A 23,635-nucleotide genomic window follows, 5' to 3' on the forward strand; every position below is an offset into this window, starting at 1 on the left:
TGGCATATTTGAAGAAAATCCAAGTTCCCTAGAAAACACTCAGTGGCTGTCCTTAAGCCTGGGGATTTTGATATTCCATTTTCAGCTCCCCCACCTTAGAATGACTAAAGTAACAACCTCTTGTTCAGTCAGAAAATTAGCAACCAGGGTTCGTGCCCTGGAGAGAGAGTTCTGAGGAAAATAAGTGCGATGGGACAGTGTTTTCCTAAATACTGTGAGATGTACCAACGCATTATTTTGAATAAGGCTCAAAGAATTACTTACGTTTCCCGTAAGTCTGAGCTCTAGCAACAGAAAAATGAGGTTCCTTGCCTCAGAGAGACATGAGCTATTAGCTGTGCATCTCAGGATGTCCTGGAAGGGCTATTTCTTTATCTAAATTGTACATATCATCACATATAGTACGTTGCTTGGCTCCTCAGAGGAACTCTGTGCTAGTTACATAACTCAGTGAACAAAGCCCTTGGCAGTACAGAGGGAGAGCAGGCCACCCCCCCACCCCCCCGAGTGCACAGGGCCAAGCTTTCTTCACCTTAACACAGTATTGAACACCTTATGACTCTCAGTGTCGTGTCAGGAAGGAGTGTGAGTGACCAAGCGCACCCAAGTCTAGCACAGGGGCCATGTGGTCAAGGCGGGGCTGCAGGGTCATGACGAACTTCCCTTGCAAGTTGAGGTCTTTAGGTTGGATAGGTGAGCTCCACAACATACCCCCGGAGTGCAGCCATGCCCTTTCTCCATTTTTGGGAACCCTACAGACTCCCCCGAGGGTCTGCACAGACTGGCCTTTGCTTTCTGAAGAAAGAACCTGGCCATTTCTGCTGGCAACATAAGCAAACCTGCCCTTTCCACAGGCCTTTCTCCTGAGGTCTGAGCCATTTGCTGCTGACAGTCTGTTCAATTGAGCCAGCTTCCTCTTTCATTGGGACTCATGTCTGGCTTTCTTTTGAGCCAACTTACTATGTCTCCCTGGTGAGATGTGCCGTATGCCATCTTGTTAGAACAAAATCAAATACACACCCTGCATGGAGAATGCTTCTATGTTCCGCCCACCTCCCCACAGCACGTTTCCCTCTTGTTTGGATATAGTTCTGTTGGCTACTTGATTGCTCGTGAAGCCTTCATGGGTTTAGGAATTTTCAGACATTGTTGACTTGGAAAGCAAAGAGAACTGTCTAGAACAGAGGAATAGGGTCAAACCCACTGTTCCAAGAGTCTTGGACAAAGCACATGACCGAGTTTTCCTTGTGGATTGGCGAAAAGAAGAAAGAGCACATGACCGAGTTTTCCTTGTGGATTGGCGAAAAGAAGAAAGACCGACAGCCCAAGCACATGAAGTCAGGGCAACAACTGAGGATTCTGTATCTTTTGTCCCTGGAGATGCTTAGGTATGGAAGGCCTTCTATGCTCCAGTGGGTTTGGTGGCTACACGTTCCAGAACATGTGGAATTCTCCCTCAGCAATTACATTTGCCTTCCTCTCATTTGCTTCCAGGAGTTTTAGTTCTTTCTGTGTGCCTCAGAGAAGAAACTTAAAACCCAAGCTGCTTATATGACATAGGTGTCCATCTCTACACGGGAGGGACAGTCCTGCTTTCTGAAGTGCTGTTTGCTTCTAACAGCCTCCAAAACAACATGGAATCCAAACCTTTCACGTATGATGACCCATCAAACCCTTGTAGGACTCTTGTCATTTAACATCTCCATGACTCAGGCATGGGGACTGGAGTCGTGATTCCAGAATACCCCTGTTCTCTTGCGTTGTGTCTACATGGACTGTCTCCCTTTCAACTTCTCGTGGAAATCCCCACTCAGGCTTTAGAGAGAGGTTACTTTTGTCCCAAGTTGGCTCAGGTGTCCCCACATCCTTCATAGGACTCTGAACATTTGTCTGGGTCATGCAGTTTTCTATTGGATGCACAGCAGTTTTAACCCAGGTCCACACTAAACCTTCAGAGGGTAGAGCAATGCAGTGTTCCCCTGTGGACCTTGGCAACCCCCCACAATATTACTTTGCCGAAGACAGTAATGTGACCCTCTTCCCACTTTCTCCTTCCCTCACACCCTCCCTCTTTCTTAGAAGAGAGTTCTATAGTCTATAATCAATATCATTACTTAGAATTTTTCTTAGATATAAAAACATTATTTTAGCAATAAGAGGTATTAGCATGCATTTTAAAATATGCTTTTTTTTATTTTACAGTCTTAATCCATAGAATCAATCCCACAACTTTTTATTTTCAATTTACATTTTAGTAGGAATTTTTGAGAATATGGGTATGGGGTGAGGAAGTCATTTATGGATTTGGTGAAATATACTGCCACTTTTCTGCAAAGTACCTAATTCTGTCTCAGTGTGCCAAGTACTGATTTACTTGGTTCTCTGATGTTTAAAGGCAAGCAGTGACAGAGACGAATACATTATAGTGAGATCTCCATAACCAGCTGACATGCCGACTTGGGGAGCCCATTCTCAGTGAGTGCATCTACACTATGAACTCCCACACCCGAGGCTCAGGGAACACTGCAGAAGAGTAAGGGGAAAGAGTTCAAAACAGAGAATCGGCGAGTTTGCAATGGAGTAATGTCAGCAACTCCACCATGGTCTCATGAACAGGACTGCTCCAACGTTAGCTGGACAAGGACGGCTCCAATAGATGTGCTAAAGTAGACGGGGGAACCCACAAGGCCTCAACCCCACACAACCATCTACAGGTGATGAAGGAATGCCAAGAATGGGGGAACTGTCTTCCCATGGAAGAACACACCAATGGGTGATTCAATTCCAAATGGCCAGCACTGGAAACACACACATGATAGCATTATACAAACGGGGCAAGTTATATTTAGGACTAGATCTGCACGTATACTACATAGATGCATGCAACAACGATGAAAACAGAGGCCGTGATTGTGAAAGAGAAAAAGGAGGGGGGATATGAGAAGGGTTGTTGGGAGGAAAGGGAAAGAGAAAAGGATGTAACTGTACAATAATTTCAAGAGGAAAAAAACTATACAGAGGTTTCACGTCACCACAGCAAAATGGCTGTCACTAAGACGAAGATGAGAACAAGCCGGGGAGGATGCTGGGAAAGGAAGCTCCTATACAGTGGGATGTCAACCCGTCTGGCCACTGGGGAAATCTGTTTGGAGGTATCTGAAAAAACTAAAAGTGGAATCACTGTATAATCCAGCTATATCACCTCACTCCCGAGAATACACCAGAGGAACTCAAAGCCAGCACACTACAGAGATCCTGCACGGCCATCTTTATTGCTGGACCGTTCACAACAGCTGGCTTAAAAATCAGCTTAGCTGTTACCAAGACATGGCTAGATAAAATATGTATGATATATATCATAGATATGCATAACACACATATGTATATAAAAATATATACATGTGTACAATATAATATACACACATATGTATAATATATACGCATGTGCACATATATGTATATATAATGTGTATATATGTGTATTATATATATATTATATTTTTCCAGATGTTCATGTTTCTACTTTCATAGATACATGAAAATGAAAAATGAAGAAGCTAGTGAGAGGGAGAGGAGAGATAAAGAAAACGGCATGGTTAAGCATGGTCAATGCACACCTATTTTTTGAATAAAAATATCTTGCACCACTATGAAAATGAAAATATGCCTACAAAAATGTTAAAAAATGACAGAAATGAACTGAAACCTTACTATAATTTATTATACAATTTCTGTATAAAGAACTCAACGTAAATTTCTCTTGGATTTTGTTATTAAAGTGTTTTATTCTTAACCTCACTAATACTTCGAACAAATGTTTACGCTAGATAAAATTTTAGTGCTTATGATATATTATGTGACTAAATCTTCACACAACCTCATAAGGCTGCTGCATTGAAGAAACCGAGGACTGTAGAGGCTAGACAATGTCTCAAAATTCTTAGGAAACACACACAGTTCAAGGCATGAGTGAGCAGGCTAAATCCAGTTGCAGCTCTAATGTGGCTGCCCTTAGTCAGGTTCTTCATGTCTGTGACAAACACCGTGACCTAAAGCACTTTGGGGAGAAAAGGGTTTCCTTGGCTTATGCTTCCACACTACTGTTCATCACAGAAGGAAGTCAGTACAGGAACTCAAACAGGCAGAATCCTGGAGGCAGGAGCTGACACAGGCGCCCTGAAGCTACTCCTCATGGCTTGCTCAGCTTGCTTTCATGTAGAAGCCAGGACCACCAGCCCAGGGATGGAACCACCCACAATGCCTGGGCGTCCCCCATCAGTCACTATTTAAGAAAATGCCCTACAGGTTTGCTCACAGCCTAATCTTATAGAGGCATTTTCCTAACGGAGGTTCCTTTCTCTGTGATGACTCTAGTAGGTGTCAAGTTGACATAGCACACCAATTGTATTTAAAAAGCAGCCCATTTGAAGATTGTCCTTTTCCACCCTAGGATGAAGACTGCCTGGGGCTAGGGAAAGCAGAGCAGGAATATTTGTGGAGGAGGTCTTCTTATTAGTTCTTAATGGTTTGACTCACGCACAGACTTGGCCACAAAACTGACGTAATTGGGTGATAGAGACAAGTGAGGCATGGCCAGGACTTCAGGGCTCATGAGAGATGCCACTTAGCAAACATCTCCCCACATAAAATCATACAGGTTCATCTACCATCGCTCCAGACCAATGCTGGCATGATCTGTAATGACAGATGGGGCGGGAGGGGGTGCGGTACTGGATGATGGGGTTATTCCTAACAGAATTTCCCATTTTGTATTTCCTCAGTAGCTCCTCCCCCTTTGCCTCTGCTTCCTTTTCATATATACAGTATGTTCACATTTCCTTTTCTCCATTCTTTTTTAAAATTTATTATTTATTTTGAGATTCAGCGTGTCTGCTTTAAAACCATCTTTCTTGATGGTTTTCTGAATGGCTCAAATGAGAGAGGAAGGTTTTTGTTGTTTATTGAAACGCATCAACAAACAGCACTTTTTTAACGTATTAAAAAATCGTAATGAGCTGTCAATCAGAGGATGCTTAAAATGAGTGCAAGATACCCTAGTCTGCACCTGCATTTCAAATGTCTTCAGGAGATGGGGGCGAAAAATAATTTTGCATACATTCAGATAGGCATTGCCTGTAGTTTGTTATAGACGTCACAAGGCAGGTATTTTTAAATAGTCCATGAAAAATTGGGCTCAGCTATTTTACGAATTGTTATTTGAGCCGATAACTAATCTCTTTGACATTAACATCTTTAATAAACATTTGAGCAATATCTGCATGCAGAGAATTGGCTAGAACTAAGACATCATTTCTATTCATTAGGCTTATATTTTCTCAATAACCTAATTTTGTCTTTCATAAGATATTAATGCTTTTGGAAGTCTTACTCTTAATCCTATTAATTCCTAAGCTACCCTTTAAAAGTGCATAAGCAATATGCAAAGGCTGTCAATTTCACTGAATTATACATTGAAATGCTGAGGGAAAATCTGCGAATCTCAGAGCTGCCCATAAGGCACAGCTTCGTCAGAAAATGTTCTGGAATGAAATAAAATGCCAGGGACAGGGTTGGGATTGGTTCCTGTGGCTCTGCAGTCTTGTCTCGGCTCACTGGCACTGTACCAGGTGGTGACTGCTCGGCTGGGCACGCATGTCTACTTGCTTTGGACCATGGGCCTATGCTTAAGAGCGGCTGTGGTTCAGCGGCTGTTGGTATCGTGTTTTTGTGGTGGATCTTTGATAATCAAGCTGGGCAGAAAGCTCAGCCCAAGGAAAAGCAGCACTGGGGCCCCGAAGGGAAGAACCATGAGTGGCCCCGAGTGAGGTCCGGAATGTTGCTTGATTTGCATAGGCTCCAGGAGATAAATGGTGATCGCAATCCTCTAAGACTAGTCCCAAGGTTGTGGGAGTAACTACTTTCTCTCTGGCGTTAAGGCCTACTCCATGAAATGAAATCCACATCTGGCCCTGGGAGAGTAGGCCAGAACCTGAGACTGCACAGACCACGGGTCTAGAGGAAAAAACAAACACGTAAGTGTTGCCATGGGAACGTGACAGCGAGATGACTCCTAATGACATTCTGCTGTCCTCATAGACCAGTGCCTTGCTCGGCCATCATCAGAGAAACTTCCTCCTCCAGGAGAAGGAAAGTACCACTGAGACCCACTACTAGACCATATGCAGAGAGTGAGAAACTTTGGAGCATTCGGTCCTAACCAGGATGTCTTCACCGGGGAGCTTAGAAGATTTTAAGTCCAGAGGGGATGAACACCTGCAAGGAAACCATGTCTTCCAGACACATATGAATCTACAAACACTGGCAGCACGCAAGGGGCTTGCACAGGTTCAAGCCAGATGTGGGCCCAGGGCTGCAAGGGGGATGTGGACATGTGCTCCCCCTCCTAGCCAAGTTTTCTGTAACTGACACCGCTTACAGAGGACAAATTCGTTTTTTCAAGTGGAGTCTCACACATTTAAGGGCAGGCCCTATGCCTAGTAATAGTTGCTCAACATAGACTCAATGGTATTTTTGTCTCATGTTGCTTTGTCTGGATGATTTTTATTTTATTGTTCTTTTGCTCATATATTTTGTTTTCCATTTTTATGTGTACATTTTTTTTTTAAGAAAGAGAGAAAGGAAGGGCACAGAGTTGGGTGGGTGAGGGTGTAGGGATGATCTGAGGGAAGCTCGGGGGGGGGGAGTATGATCAGAATACATTTTATGAAAAAATTTTCTTAATTAAAAAAAAGAAAAAATACGAAATCATCAACCACATGCATTATCTCCTCCAAAATTTGGCACCAAGGTTTGTAATGTCGGCTTATCTCCTTACCGCTATCATTTCCCACCCAGTGTGTGGTGCACACCGCTTGAATCATAAAAAGCTTCACAGTGCTCACGCTGGAGCCTGGGACTTGGATACTAGTCTATGAAACTGTAGTGTGTTGTGCAGATCAGTACCCAGCCATATCCTGAGAGTCGGTAAAGTGGAGGCCTATTTTTCTTAAAACCGACAACACACTGAGAAAGCAGAGAGGAATCACCTTTGTCTGGACACTGTGCAGGTGTAAGCACTGTTAAAATCTCTATACAGTAAGTAGGGGCACAATTAATAAAGACACAACACTCTAGTTCCAGATTAGATGGTTATAAAACATGAACTCATTCTCCAGACAAGGAATTGATGAAGAACATATCCCAAGGCTGAGAAATCTACTCCTATGTAGCTCTGTTTCTATCGCGAGGAATCATATTCTTCAACAATGACCCCAAGCTTAGTTTCCTAACATGAAAAAGCAACCCAACCTTATTTCTCCCTCCATACCTACATACCACACCTGCACACGACACCTGCACACCACACCTGCACACGACACCTGCAAACCATACCTGCACACCACACCTACACACACCTGCACACTATACCTGCTCACCACACCTGCACACACCTGCACACCACACCTGCACACCACACCTATACACCACACCTGCACACGACACCTGCAAACCATACCTGCACACCACACCTGCATACCACACCTGCACACCATACCTGCTCAGCACACCTGCACACCACACCTGCACACCACACCTGCACACACCTACGCACCACACCTGTGCACGACACCTGCACACCACACCTGCATACATGCTCAATGAGCAGTATACTATTCTGAGCTAAATTTTCTGAAGTTAGAAAGTTCCCTCTGGTTTGAGAGTGAGTTTCTAGAAGAACTACTGATGATGAAAGCTGAGGAAGAGGAGAATCCTGCATTCTACATATGGTGGGAGGATATCCTGGTCCCAGAAAATCCCCTTGCAGGTGTCCCCTGGGGCACTTATGACAGCAGCGTGTGCTCTGGGATGATGAGACTACGGGAGCAGTTACAGCCAGGACAACAGTGTCTCGTTACTTCTGTCGACTCTTTACAACTTTACTTCACTGTTTGGATCAACCCGTGGCCTTAAGTGAAGACGTGTTTCCCGAGACAGCTACAGAACTTGGATTTGACATAGGACTCGGTATCAGAGAAACGACTGAGCAGGAGGAGGGGAAAGATAGCCTGTGGCCAATGCACGCTTCTGCATGAGGAAATATAATATGGAATGGTTTTCCTTTCCCGCTGAACACATTCACCAGCAGCTGGGAAAACACCTGTGGATGCCCCATCTGGGCCTGATCCTAGACATGTCTAGGATCCAGGCAGCTTGTTTAATAGACTGCCAGGCGGCACACAGCCCAGGCTTACCTCATACTCCTCCTTGAAACCATAACCCTCAGCACACTTCATCTGAGTGATGTGTTGGAGGAGGTCTGCCACACGGATAGCCGGGTGAAGCTGCCCTGTCTGGTAAGGCACGTCAGTAGCCTCACGCTTCTTGTACGTGTGGGACTGCACTAGGCTGCTGGTGTCGCTGGCCATTGTGTGGGTCTCATCTAGAAAGGAAGATGAAGGAGAAAAGGAGGGTGAGCCAGCAGGCTGAGTCAGGATCATGGGATGCTAACAAGCTAGCTACCGACATCCCTCCACCCTAGGATGGCTCAGCCAGAAACCATAGGCGACAGGTACTAGGTTTAAATGGGGCTGGCAATACTGCTCGGAATGAGGCGGGAATCTTTGCTCTTACAAAGCAGTCCAAACGAGATATTGCTTCTGCGAAGCTTGTCAACAGGAGCCTTCCAGCATTTCAGTGGTAAAATTGGTAGAAGTTTCAATCTGAAACTTCCTCAAGACCTGGTGCAAAACCCAGGCTTGTTCACGTCCAATCGTCAGCTAATTCATTTGTGTAATGAAGTAAATAAACTCTACAAATGTTCTGTGAGCAAAAGAAAAGTGCACAAAATGGTTTGGCATATAAAGCTAGCAATGCGGATGGGCGCTTGGGACAAGAAATCAGAGGAGAGAAAAACTAAGAGGGGACCTGGTTTGGGGATAATGTTTTGATGAGTCACTTTGCATGCTCTGGGATCAGAAAGCTTAACGAAATACTGTGGGCCAACGCATCACACACAGAATGTTCTACGACAGCAAACATGCAGGCCAGCACAGGGCAGCACACTGGCTCCCTCAAGTCTATGGGTAAGACACAAACACCCCACACTCCCTCCGCAGCTTCTCCAAGGGGCGAGTTGGGGAACTTACCATTGATTGGCACTTTAAAGCGGATACATATCAGGAGAAGAGAGGAGGAGAAAAAGGAAACAGGACATAAGCAACGGTACTTGAGGAGAGAGAGCTACAGGTTCTACTGTGTGCTTTCGGTCTTCCAGTTAGAGTTTCTATTCAGAGGTGGTCAGAGGGCAAAGCCTTAACCCTCCCATCATGGTAGGATGGGGTTATTTCATTGAAGCACTCAGTAAGAAAAAGGGAGGCTAAAATTAGTATATAATTGCTTTTCATCCCCCATGAACCAAGAAATAACTAAATAAAGGCGATTTATGGTCAGCTCATTTGTTATCGAAATTTCTTCAACAAAGCCAATCACATTGTACTAGAAAATTAATGTCAAAATTTGGCCAAACAAGCCTAAAGAGGCTCGGTTTTAATGGGTGATGACTAGTGAATTAGATTAATAAATTGCAGAAACGTTAGCTATTGAAAGTGTCTGAGGCACATGTGCTCAATTAAGAATTTCATCTTCTACGAGTTAACTCCTTAAGATGCTGAATCCCTTTAAGTTGCTTCATGAACCAGGAAGGCTTTTATGAAATCACAATGCTAAAAAAAATCATTTGCAAGGAGATATCAAATCAATTCCATGTATAAATAATAGAAATATAGGAAAAAAGATGGGATTGTTTGGGAATTCACGTTATGTAGTAAACAGGGATTTCAGCTATAGTTGGTGTTAATTTTTTGTTTGTCTGTTTGTTGTTGTTGCCGTTCTACTTAAAGGCTTAGTCTCAGGAATGTGGTGAGCTGGGCCTGTCCTGCAACCCTGCTCTGTCTGAATCGCAAAGCCCCTGGGGATGCATGGTATGAAGGGTGGCACACAGGTGTGGAGCTATGTCGCTGTGGCTGAAATGGCACCCCAACCACTACAAGGCGGCTAAAGACACAGAAAACAAAAGAAAAAAGGGTGGTAAGCTGATTTTAATGATTTGTTTTGTTTTTGGTTTTGTTTTTTTTTTTTTTTTCATTTGGATTTGCTTTGAAATTTAGCAATGTCTCTGTTCCCATCTTAATAGTCACCAATACCCCCCTGGAAATTTGCATCTCAGATCTGCTTATTGGCAACCGCCAAGAGTTAGCAGCTGGGAGGCAGGATCCCTGCCGAGGGACTCAATCCACTGGGCTCTTAGTTCTCTAGGAGAGAGCTCTGTTCTGGATAAATACTAAAAGAAATGGAACATTAATTAGTTTCCCCTCTGTGCCTCTCTTGTTCTCGTGGTTTTATACTTTGTGTGGTGAATACAATGAAATTTGCCTTTCACTGTGGCTGAGCAAGACATTGCCTACAGGACTCGGTCTTCTCAAGGGGGCTTTCCAGCCCCTGGTGATGCTCTGATCCCAGGTCTGGAGTTTTAAGGCCATGGAACGACAGTTGCTGCCAAAGTTGTGTATACTTCCCCACTGCGCGATGATACTTGGGCCTCATTTCTAAGATGGAACACCTCTTCAGGTATTTACGTACCACTCTTCCTCCCAGAAAGAGCTGCTGTCCAGCAGACAACAGGGGAAATAGAGAGTCCTGTACCATAGTGGTTAGGAAACTGGGGGACCTCTCCTGCTTGACATTTCTGACCCTACTAAAACGAGCCATCAATCGGCTTTCTCTGACTGACTGAAATGACTTATTACTGGTAAACAATATCCCATATGTCATCTGCTTCCTATATTAAAAAAAATTACCCACCAATAACTTTCTAAAGTTAAAAACAATGTCTTAGATGAAAGTATCAGAAAGGAAGGTTTCTTAATAACAGTCCTGATGATTTTCTGAGAATTAATTTTTAAATTAATTTAATTAGTTATTATAAAATTAATTTGATAGTCATTAATGAATTAGTTGAAAAACACTGGCTTGGAACGGATGCTGTATGTCTGAGATGGAGGAGGATCAATCACTTATTATCTACCATCTGAGGTAAAGATATACTTAAATGCTCCTTGAAAACTGGGCCCTTCCAAGTGAAAATGAAACACTAAGGCACTAGAGCGTTGTTTCTGTCACCAGTCTCCCAACGAAATAGCCCTTCTTGTCTTGGTGTGACCTGCAACTGCTTCCGTCCCTGCAACACACAGCTCATCTCCCCGTGGCTTCAAGGGATAACCTCACTGATCGGATTCCAGCAACAGACAGATGCACAGTGCACCAGACCAGGGCCCTCTACCATGCTTTCCAAGTGCTGCCACGGATCTTGCTGGTTTCTGCTACACAGATTATACCAGAAAATAGTGATCTGTGTGTGCATTTGGCGGACTTAGCTTTTCTCGCACCATTTTGAAACTTGAATTGACAGTTCGAGTCATGTTCTCTCAGAAAAGAAGCCCAAGCAATTTCAAAGGATGTCATTAATGTTCCTAATAATAAGGCAGTGGCTTTGAAGAAATGATATTTGTCTAATAGGCTTATCTTTCCCTGCTGTGAAATCTAAATGTGTTTTTCCTTTTAACAACACACGCTTCAACCATCCCTACCCACAGTTCCTCCTGAATCAGAATATCCATAGAGGAACACAGGATGTGAACGCCACAGCACACGAAGACACCACAACTTTCGCCTATCCTATAACTTCCCAAATGTCCCTGCATGGAGATCAGAACGTCACTGTGCGTGAAATGAGCCCGTGTCCCTCACCTGTGAGAAGGATTTAAAGCAGAGTGCCCCCCCCCTTTACAGTTGCTCAAACTCTATTTCGTGGGGGCTGTACCGGGCCTCAGAATAATACTTCAAATCCTCTGTCCCATACCTCCATCTCAGTTCATTTTTGTTCCTTAGGCAACCAACTTGCTTCAGCCTAACGGACTCGGGGATGGAAACGAGAATTACCCTCTCCCAGAAAAGGGGCAACACTGAGAACTGAGGGGCACAGTGGGGAGCCCTGGCTGGGGACTGAGGCCTAGCGAAGAGAGTCAGGAAGAGGAGGCTGAAGATGAAGCTCTGGCTACAAGAACTGTTATTATACCTGAAAGTGGCTCTTGGTGTGCTCCTTTCCGCACGGTTAGTAGGAGAAAGAGAACACAGCCAGGACACACTCAGGTTACTTAAGCGTCTCAAATGCCACAGCAGCCCATGCTTGTTTGCTTATCACGGACAGGGAATGTCCTTTCTCCTCGCCTTCCTTAAGCTGTACGAGAGGAACTCCCCCCCCCCCCCCCGGCCTTGTAACCCCCTGCTGGGAATATCTCATACTTCAAATGCATTCTGCCCCATTGGGCTAACATTCTAGCTCATTTCTTGTGACATCCAACACGTAATAAACCATTCGATGATAAAGCGCCCTCCCGCCATTCCGCTGTTCAGAACATCAGTTCCGTTAACAGTTCCACTGTGTGACTGACAGGCTGCTGGGGGGTGCCCTAGGCAGACGGGCAGGAGGTCGAGACCCCACTGCGATCACTATACTGTATAACATAGGGGGGCATCATTAGGAAAATGCTGTTTTTGAAACTGGCAATTCTAATGCTCAGAGAGATAAGTGAAAATAACGAGAAGCTATTTCCACTTTTATGACTGTCATGTCGGGCAGAATTCAGCTCTCGGAAGTACACAGCTGAGTGATGACGTGTCAATTGTCTTCCCATGGGATCAGAACTAACATTAAATCTGAGCACAGACAGGAAAAGCCCTGGAGCTGGGATTGCTCACTGAAACCTTTCAGGATCACCATACCCCGGCATGCAGCAAATCCTTCCTACCCGTGGAGACTTCGCAGGAAGACTCATCACCCTGCCCCATGCTCCTAGCCCCATCCCATCCCCATGCACCGTTAACACTCCAGTCTCCTCTAGAGTGAGGCTGGTTTTTCCTCAGTCACTCCTGAAATAAACTCTGGGTAAGGAGATTATTCTCACCTAAAATTGCAGTTGGCACAAATGCGTCTGTCATACATCGTAAGCGGGGCAGTGCAGAGAAAAGTAAAAAGAGAAAGAACAGTAAATGGTTTATACACAGTCCCCAGTTTCCCCAGGAAAGCCACAGGAAGCCTTGCAAAAAAAGACCAAGTGCTGCCAAAGCTGGTAAGGATGCGAGCCGGCAGAGAGGCTGTTACCTGGGTAATAGGAATTCGGCACCGACGTGCTCAGCGTGTTTGTTTTCATCGTGAAGGAGGACGGTGAAGACACAGCTGTGGATAAAAGAAAGGTTGGTCAGAGGCCATGGATAGGTTGAGTTCAGAAGGTAGGACACTCTGGAATCATGGGAACTACCACCCTATGTGACGAGAGACCGTTCATCCAGCGCCTGGCAGTCACTGAAGTTCCCACGGCAAACACCGCCGTTCTCAGCGGTCTCTGGGTTGTTAGCCTCATCCTTTCTGGGGAACAAGCCCTTCTGATCAGATCAAGACTTTTCTCATCCTATGATGGAGAATGTCTACAAATGGCCACCAGATCGAATAGGGAACTCCTCTGACTGGGGCCTTGGCCCTTGCGGTGGTGCTTCTGCTCTGAGCTGAAGTTTGCCACTAAAAGCTGTGTGAACAAGTCACATGGTTCCTGAAGAACAGTGCTAATAGTGGTGGTGATTTGTGCTATATTGGAAATAAAATTTTTTTCCTCCGTGATGCTCTTTAAGTCATTAAATACTTAAAAAAAAAAGAAAGAAAAACGCTTCTATTTCTTTGAATTATTTCTCTGAAGGACACATGACCACACTGTCCCTTTGTCTCCATAGCTAAGAGGGGAACTCAAACCCTCTGATTCCGCTGAAGACTAACTTTGCCATTTTAAAGGCAGTATGCTCATTCTCCTCTACATCTTAACTGATTTGTAATATAAAAACACCATTTTGTCAAAGCACAATGACTGATGTGTGCCCATGCCTATGCTTCTAAATAAGTGATTTATCTGATGCTGGGTTCCCACGGAGATACATCCACGACCGCATCATCTTACCAATGGGCAGTGCTGCGGATCCTTGCGATTCCTCAGGGAAATTATTTTGAAATTAAGTTGAAATTATTTTGATGATGTGTTAATGTATTTTAGTTGTTAGAAGCAGCTCCCGCTGTAAAGGGAAGTTGCCTTTGCATCACGTTCATATCTTCAAATGGCAAATAGGCCAATGGCAGAGGGAGGAATCCCGGCTGCCTCTCTTATCTGATCGTTTCTCTAAAACAGAAGGGCCACCTTTATATGTGATTTTGGCTAAGTTGCCAGGAATTCCGTAATCAGTGGGAACAAGAACTAAAGAAATCGTACGCCTATAAACTGCTCGGGCAGAGAGCACGAGGCCTCTTTCTCACCTGCAGACACTTTTCTGTGCTTGGCAAAAGTGTGCAAGACAGATACAAAATAATTATGTTTATTTCCACTTTTGTGTTAAGCTATGTTTGTCTTTATTCACACTGAGGTCATTCTCACTTCCCATATTCTATATTCCCCTCTTTATGATGTATTAAAGAGGAAGGCGCAACTCATATTTGCTGTGGTGGGCAGATTATTCTCCACTCCTAAAAATGAATTCTGGTTTACTTTTAAATTCTTCGGTCTCATTTTTCTTACAGTCTCATTTTAAAAAGCGACCCACCCTACAGCTTCTAGAACTTTCTGAGTGATATCTTACAGAGATGTGTATATGCATGTCACATGCGTGTGCACATGTAGACCTGTGTGTGTATGTGTCTGTGTGTTATACCCCAGGGTGTCTGTGTAAACTCTCCTAGGGTTGCTTCCCTGGTAGCTTTTATTAAAAGGGAATTAAGAGAGTATTAGAAAAAAAATGTTTACCACTGGGGATTCCTGTCAGTGAAACTTTAAGAGACCTCTCATGGCTAACAGGGCAGGAGGGAACAATTTCTTCTGCTGGGTTTATTAACAGGATGGTCAACAGATTCCAAACACTGGGTCAGCCAGAGAGGCTTCTGTGGCAAGCCCCGGCATCTTTGCATGCCTACAGATACAGAGCTGCAAGGAACTAACTGCCCAGTCACACTTCCTGACCAGAGTGATGCTCCGGAGCCCTAAGATTCAAACTTGAAACATCCATAACTGTTTTGGTTCCTGTTTTTGGAGCGGGTCACTTCAAGAAAATGTATTCCTGAGGAAACTGACTGTGGAATAGAAGTTTGGAGCATGGATGGGTGGCCCTGGAAAGTGGAGAACACACATGAACACGCTCTTCCTTCTTTCCTCTTTTTTTTTCTCTTCTGGGGGCTTCACATAGTTTCACACATGCTAGGTGGGTGTCCCACTCCGAGCTGTGCCCCAGCCCTGTGTGGCTCCCGATACACTGATGCTCAGAGAGCAGCCCCTACTGTACAAACACCAACTCTGTGCATGCTCAAAAATTTGTGTTTTTTTTTTCCTAATTCTAATTCATAACAAACAAAGGCAGGGTACTTTAATTTGGAGCTATGCACACTATGTATTTTTTATCTTAGTGAAAAAATAAGTAACTTCTGTTTCAACGAAGTCATGACAATCTCACCCAAAATGTGAAGGAGTTAGCTATGACGACACACCAGTTTCTGTGCCCTCCACTGAATGGCAGAGAAGGGTAGAGAGAGGGTGGTGGCCAGGAACCCAACCTGCCCTTCCAGTGAGTCAGAGTTGTGCCTGCTGCAAGCAAGCCTAGCAAGCCCAGGATGCAGAGAGAACACGCAAACATGGGAAGAAAAGGCGGGACAATGGCAGCCACTATCAATGGAAGAAGTCATCTGCAAAAGCTAAGTGAGTGGAAAAGGCACGCGAGGCTCCTGAGCAGACAGGAGAGCATATCACGGTCCTAAGAGCGGAAAGGCTGGCAGTCCAGCATCCTCTAGCCAAAAGGCATGGTCAGGTGGCCAGCACACACTGTCCAAGGCACCAGTGACCCCTTAGACCGCATCTCCATGCTCCTCACAGTCATGAGCCCTACCAGCATTTCTGTGCGTTGTTTCAGTCCTAACAGTGCTGTCCTACCCACCTGCTGAGGACATCCTAATCATACAGCAGGGACCAGGGATGTCTGTATGTATGGATTTCACGCCGAGAAATCCTATGTTTGGACTTGATGAGGGTGCTCCAGAAACCACAAAATCAGGCCCAACTGTGGCGTGTACCACTGGTCACTGACAACACTGTCAGGGATGGAAAAGCTGCTCCTTTGTACCTCCTATCATCAGTTGAATTGATCTCTGGAAATGCTGCCTGTACTGGGATCACAGGTGGTGGCACAGGTAGGCATTGGTTGAGCTGAGTGGCCCACCTGATGCGCAGCTTCAGAGACACTGAAGCATATTTTAATTTATTAATTGCTACTAATTGCCCTATAATAAAGGCAGAACCTGTCAGCTGAACAAACAATTAACTTGTTACTGCCATTTAATGACCTGTTTCAGCAACAGACTTCCCTGGTGCAATTCCACACCTGGCTTGCTTACAAATGGGATCTAAGTAACAACAATAGGAGCGAGGGGAGCAGGTGCAGCCTCAGCCACTACCGGGTAGCCTTTGTGTCAAGGTTCCCAAAGAACTGAAAGACATTTCACTGCGGGTCCCTGGGCTCACTGCCCTAGGCCCTAGCATCTTTAGAAAAACACGTTCCCTTAGCAACTCCAGGCACAGAGACTGGAAGGCAGTTTTGTGTAAGTATGCTGTAAGCGGATTTGGGGTTTTAATCTCACAGAGCGACTGGAACCCGGTCTGGCCCAACAGGCACAAAGTGAAAGCCATGCATTGTGCACACTTACATCTCCCATTGAGGTTGTGTGTGTCCATGAATGAAAAGGCCTCATCGCAGTTGGTGCCTTGCTCAGCATAGCTCTTGTCCATAGAATTCACCATCACGGTCATCTCCTGCCGGGTGCTGCTCATGGTCTCCTTCCGCTTCTTGGCCAGTTTCCTTGGGACAAAGAGGTCAGTTATGTAGACGTGCATGTGGACGGAAGACAGAGTCATGGTACAAGGACTGACTCTACCAAACCAGTCGTCCCTCTTGCATTGACTTATATGCTTTACCCATGAGAGGTACCCTGGCAGCTGTAGACAGAGAAATAGAAAACAGCTACTACCTCTCTCAACAACAGCAACAGCAGCAGCAGCAACAACAGCAACAGTGATAACAACAGCAACAGCAGCAGCAGCAGCAACAGCAACAGTGGTAACAACAGCAACAGCAGCAGCAGCAACAACAGCAACAGTGGTAACAACAGCAACAGCAGCAGCAGCAGCAACAGCAACAGTGATAACAACAGCAACAGCAGCAACAGCAACAGCGGTAACAACAGCAACAGCAGCAACAACAGCAATAGCAGAAACAGCAACAGCAGCAACAACAGCAATAGCAGAAACAGCAGCAGCAGCAACAGTGATAACAACAGCAATAGCAGCAGCAACAATAACAGCAACAGTGATAGCAACAGCAGAAACAACAGCAACAGTGATAACAACAGCAACAGCAGAAACAGCAACAGCAGCAACAACAGCAATAGCAGAAACAGCAATAGCAGCAACAGTGATAACAGCAATAGCAGCAGCAACAATAACAGCAACAGTGATAGCAACAGCAGAAACAACAGCAACAGTGATAATAGCAACAGCAGAAACAGCAGCAACAACAGCAACAGTGATAACAACAGCAACAGCAGAAACAGCAACAACAGCAACAGAAACAATAGCAACAGCAGAAACAGCAACAAGAGCAACAGAAGAAACAGCAACAGCAGCAGCAACAACACCAACAGTGACAACAACAGCAACAGCAGAAACAGAAACAACAGCAACAACAGCTGTAAGCAGCAGCCACAAGAGCAACAGCAATAACAGCAGAAACAGTAACAGCAACAGCAGCAGCAACAGTAACAATAACAACAGCAACAACAAACAGACGATGCTTCCTACAATGAGCTAACCCCAAATAACCAATGGCCCTCGGATGACCGTCACTGTCATAGAATTACTAGTTTCTTACCAAATAATTGTCTGAGACACAGTGTCAAAGAGCAGATTCTAATAAATATCTGCCAAGCAAAATTGGATACAAGTTCTCAATTTGTGACAAGGTTACACCCGGTGAACTGCAATTATTCCATGTTGAAATGATGTTGACTATAACCAACCTAACTTCCAGCAGGGTTAAGTTCTCAGTGGAAGGAAACACAAAGAGTCCCCGAACAGGGATCCAGGCTTTTGTAAAGTACTCACTAACCACAAGATACCCATTATTTAAAGTGACAGCTACCTACATAAAAGTCCAATGGGAAATGACATAAAAAGCAGATAAAACACACTTCTGCAGATCTTATCACCAGAGTTCTGTATCTATGACAAACAAAGATGGAACTTAAAACCCAGGGGAAAATGATACATTGAGTGAGAAAGTATCAGAAGATACAAAGCCTGCTATGGAAGTCTCTCCTAGAAGACCAGAACAATGGCAGGGTCAACGCACATGCTAACAAGGAAGAGGAGGGATCTTCCTGGGGTTTCACCATACACAAAGAACTACAGGTAATGAACGCTAGGAAGAGAGTCAGCCTCCGCCAGGAATGAGCTTCTTGCCCAGTGCAGTGTAGTCAGCCTTGAAACCATATATACACAATGAAAACGAACACAGCAGGTTGAATGTATCTATTTGTGCAAACACGCATACATGTATAAATAATAACCAAAGAAAAAGAGGCTAGCAACTTCAGAGTGGAGAGACATGCAAGTGACTGGTGGAAGGGAGGGGAGGGGGTAAGATATATAAAACATTCTTTAAAGGAAAGAAAAAAGAAGAGAAAATATTTTTCCTAAGTACCTACTACCATTTAAAACAGGAAAATGGCAGTTATTTCTAGTACATCATTCAGACACTGATCGACCTAGGACACGGCAGAATTGAAATGAACCACATAATCACAACCACGCCCATGGCAGGTGATTGCTAATGCAACAGAGGGTGCTGGAACAGGAGACCATATGGATAATCTTTATTATCATTTCTAAATGATGCATAATCTAAATGCTTTCTTGCCTGTAGTTATAATCATCTTTTAATTCTATACTTTGAAGGAATAACAGCCCCAAGATTAACTTGCCCTTTTAATTGTTAAAAGTTGGTAAGACAAAAGACATTTATTTAAGACAGATGAGCAAAAATCGCATATAATGTCTCCTGGAGGAGAAGCGATGAGGCCTGTAAGAGGCAAGTCAGTCAGTCTGACCTCTCAGCACCCTCTTGGGTGGGGTGCAGACATGACCATTTCGTGAGCCCTTCCCAGCCAGCTGCACTGTGTGGGAGCCGGCGTCTAGGCCTGCCTGCTGTAATCAGCTGCTCTGGCCACTGTACCTCCATCTTAATGTTGCTGTCTCAACACCATAGTTCCTATATAGCATTCTTAGGCCAGGTCTTCCTTGGAACACTGAAGTGGAGGACTGAGAATCTTGGCTTCATAATTCAGACAAAATACTCACATTGGGTGTAAATTTCTTTGATATACTTTGGGTTAATTTATGCAGATAGATGCTTTACCATTGTCCTTTAGTTAGACTTAAAAGAGTGGCATAGTCAATTCTTGCAGACTCCCCCGTATCTTTGCTTGTTTGGATTCCTCTAAAAAGATCACAAAACAACAGCTCACGGCCTGACTTTTCCCTTTCCAATTCTTTATATGTATGAACCAATTCTGGACTCCCACACTAAACATTTCATTACTGATTTTCAGGTACAAAGGAACCCCTTTAAGGATTCACGAGTAATGCTCAGATTGAATGGAGTTCGCATCAGAAACCCACAATTTGATGCTCATAGCTGTTAGGCAAGTCCTTTTAGTCCATGAACCTTTTTTCAAAACACAGCCAGCTCTCAATGTCCCCAGCCAGTCTCCCGTCATTGGCTCTGTGCTTTATCTGTGTTTTAGCATCCAACACAAACATCTTGTGCCAGGTAGGTAGCATAAGTGACAAAAGACAGGTTCAGAAAATAAGGGTTGTAAGTACTGGAGACAAGGAGGGGAAGCAGACTCGGCTCTATCAATGGCTGTCCATGGGAGCCGCAAGTTTCAGAAGCCCACAAGCCAGATTTTCTGTCAACTCAGGGTTTAAACGTTGACAAATATCTTAGTTAGGGTTACTATTGCTGCAATAAAAACACCATGGCCAAAAGCAATCTGGAGAGAAAAGGGTTTATTTGGCTTACACTTATATATCAATGCTTACCACCAAGGGAAGTCAGGATAAGAACTCAAACAGGGCAGGATCCTGGAGACAGGAGTGGTGTGGGAGGTCCTTTTGTCTATGTGTTGCTTTTATTGGTAAATGAATAAAGAAACTTGCTTGGCCTATAGCAAGGTAGAACTTAGGTGGAAAGCTAGGTTGAATGCTGGGAGAAAGAGGGTGGAGTCAAAGAGAAGCCATGTAGCCAGATAGACACCGAACCTTGCCAGTAATCCACAACCACGTGGCAACACACAGATTAACAGAAATGGGTTGAATTAAGATGCAAAAGCTAGCCACTAAGAAGCTAGAGCTAATAGGCCAAGCAGTGATTTAATACAGGTTCTGTGTGATTATTTCGGTAGTCTGGGCGGCCAGGAAACAAACAAGTGGCCCTACTACGACACAGGAGCTGATGCAGAGACCTTAGAGTGCTGCTGCTTACTGGCTTGCTCTCCTTATAGAACCCAGGACCACCAGCATAGGAAGGGCACCACCCACAATGAGTTGGACCCTCCCCCATCAATCATTAATTTAAAAACATTGCTCCGCAGCAGTGGTTCTCAACCTTCCTAACCCTGAGACCCTTTTAATACAATTCCTCACGTTACCGTGATCCCCAATCATAAAATTACGTTGTTGCTACTTCTGAAGCATATTGTTGCTACTGTTATGAATTGCAATTTAAGTATCTGCTATGCAGCATTATCTTCTATTTGACCCCTGTGGGGGTCACGACCTATATAGGCTGGGAACCACTGCTGTTTAGTCTTGCCTACAGTCCAATCTTATAGAGGCAATGTCTCAACTGAGGTCTCTCCTTTCAGATAACGCTAGCTCATGTCAAGTTGATATAAAACTAGGCACCACAGGAAATAATTAAAATGTAAAATAAAACACTGGCCCAAAGAAAGCGCATCAGTTGTCACTGGTGCCATCCTCATGTAGTAAGAGCACTGGGAGGCTTAACTCTGTTAGAAGGGAAAGGAGTAGGAACTGACGCTTCCCACACTGCCAGAAAACGCCCGCACCCTGCATGTGTTATCTGATTTGATCCTGGCAACCACGGGAGACTTATTTTTCATTCTTACTTTGCAAATGAGAGAATCAGTTTTCAGGAAAGCCACACGTTCAAATGGTAGAACCGAGCCAGGGCCTAGAACTTTCTGTCTAGTTCTGCAACCAGTGAGGCGCGCCCTTGTACGTTGTCAAAGGGCCTTCAGGCATGAACACAAACACACACACACCCCAGATGTAAACCCTGTGTGCTGAGAAGAAGACCCACAGAATGTACTGCACAGTGAGTGCTATTGGCATGCAAAAATGTTTATGAATGTAATCAGTCACCATCGTGGGTAACAACTCATTGATTCAAAGTAGGCTCCTTAGTATGAGAGATATGAACTGACACTAGGGTCTTTTATGTGGCAGAGAGGTGCCTGCCAACACTCCCAAGTGGTTGAGAAAGTTTAGATTCGGAACTGAAGTTCACTTATGACTGGACAACTTGATCTCTCCTCGTTCTCATCTCTGTCTCTCTGTCTCTGTTTGCTATCTCCACCTCCCCCCCTCGTGCTACAGATGTGTGATTTTCAAGTTGAAAATCATGAGAAAAACTTTCTGAACTTAATTTCTTGCATGGAGAGAAACTCCTTAACTGGAAACAATTTCCTTTATACCCGTATCTAAAGATGAGTAAATTTGTTTTTCATCATAATGTCTAGAGAATGGTTTTTCTGAAACATTGTAATTGCCAATCTCCAAACCTGTGCTATATGAATCTCAAAGATCCTTCATAATTAAAAGAAGAAGAAAGAACGGCTCCTATCAATATCGATAAATAGATGATTTGGAAAAAAAAATGCGATAACGGTCTGGAGAGTTTCCTGATAGTGGGAAGGAGGCAAAAGTCACCACTCTCTCCAAACAACAAGCAAATCAGGCAACCTGACTCTTTCAGATGGGTGGGAGGGGTGAGGACACGGGGAACCACTGTCCCAGAAGCAGGGTGACCCTGGGCAGATGTGCAATTCACAACTTAAGGTAGTGAAAGTGCGTGTGCAAAAATGCCTGTGAAACCAAATTAACACATTTAAATAAATGACATTTAATTAATAGCGAGATGCATTGTCATGAGCATACAGCTGGGGTTCTAGTGTGGACAGGGTCTAAGGGCTCAAATGTAATCCCTATGGTATGATAGGATGGGGAAGAGAGAACTCAGCAGTGGAATATTTGAAACATTAATGACTAAGCATTTCCTAAAGCTAAGAACAGATACCAAAGTTCACATTAAAGAAATCCAGGGAACACCAAAAGGGGTAAGTTCAAAACATCTACAGTGAAGCCGACCACATTCTGATAGCAGAGAAGAAATGGAAGCAAAGAGAATTTTATTTATTTATTTATTATCTATACAATATTCTGTCTGTATGTCTGCAGGCCAGAAGAGGGCACCAGACATCATTACAGATGGTTGTGAGCCACCATGTGGTTGCCAGGAATTGAACTCAGGACCTTTGGAAGAGCAGGCAATGCTCTTAACCACTGAGCCATCTCTCCAGCCCCAGCAAAGAGAATCTTAAAAGAAGCAGAAGGGGCAAGGATGCTTCCCAACAAGAACAACAAAACGAGGGCTACATCAAATTTCCCAGAAACCACTTAAATAACAGTGGAGTTCGGTAAAATCATCAACATGGCAAAGAGAACATGACAAACCTACAATGCTATCAAGTTATCCTTTAGAAGCGGGGAAATAAACCTTGGAAGACACGAAAAAGTTATTGAGTTCCCAGGCTCAATATGTGTGCAGCAAGTACACACACGTGCACGTGAACACACATGCACACGCGCGCACACACACACACACACACACACACACACACACACACTTCCCACAAGATTGAGGGCTGGTGGAAGAGAGGTCATGAATGTCAGGATCCATCACAGGCCCTGAGTGACCGAATTGAATTAAATATGCTAGTACTTATCAATGATCAATTGAAATGCCAACGTCTGCACCTTTAAGCTGAAAGATAGACACTATCAAAGTAGACTTTTAAAAAAAGACCCAACTTAATATCATCTACAGGAAACTTACCATATGTATAAAGATCCAAACAGATTAAAAGTAAAGGGATGAAGAAAGACACACCAAGCCACAAGAGCCAACAGAAAATCAGAAAGAGCAGCATTAGATCCGACATGACCCTCCAAAGAAAGGAAAGTCACCATGGGTTGGAGGAGGCACTGCATTAAAACAAAACGGCACACTCTCAAAACAGACTTAAAATTTTCATGCTATGTTGTCAATACCATGCCTATATACAAGTCAAAGAATGATGAAC

General features: G+C 44.2%; 1 protein-coding gene across 8 annotated transcripts in view; it reads right to left on the minus strand.

Annotated features, from left to right (window-relative positions):
* LOC121458873 (receptor-type tyrosine-protein phosphatase mu) overlaps positions 1-23,635 on the minus strand; it is a 701,969-nt gene that overhangs the window by 128,229 nt on the left and 550,105 nt on the right. For 4 of the 8 annotated variants that reach the window (XM_041668222.1, XM_041668220.1, XM_041668219.1 and 1 more), the window contains 5 exons: positions 16,841-16,992; positions 13,220-13,294; positions 13,023-13,049; positions 9,147-9,158; positions 8,253-8,440 (listed from right to left, as the gene is read on the minus strand). In XM_041668222.1, coding sequence (XP_041524156.1) covers positions 8,253-8,440; positions 9,147-9,158; positions 13,023-13,049; positions 13,220-13,294; positions 16,841-16,992 — 454 coding nt within the window. The remainder of the gene's footprint in view (positions 1-8,252; positions 8,441-9,146; positions 9,159-13,022; positions 13,050-13,219; positions 13,295-16,840; positions 16,993-23,635) is intronic. The other 4 variants (XM_041668223.1, XM_041668221.1, XM_041668218.1 and 1 more) reach the window with 2 other exon arrangements.

This window comes from Microtus oregoni, unplaced genomic scaffold (genome assembly GCF_018167655.1).
Source record: "Microtus oregoni isolate MIOR12 unplaced genomic scaffold, Mior012 000018F_ref0000195, whole genome shotgun sequence".
Taxonomy (NCBI): Eukaryota; Metazoa; Chordata; class Mammalia; order Rodentia; family Cricetidae; genus Microtus; species Microtus oregoni.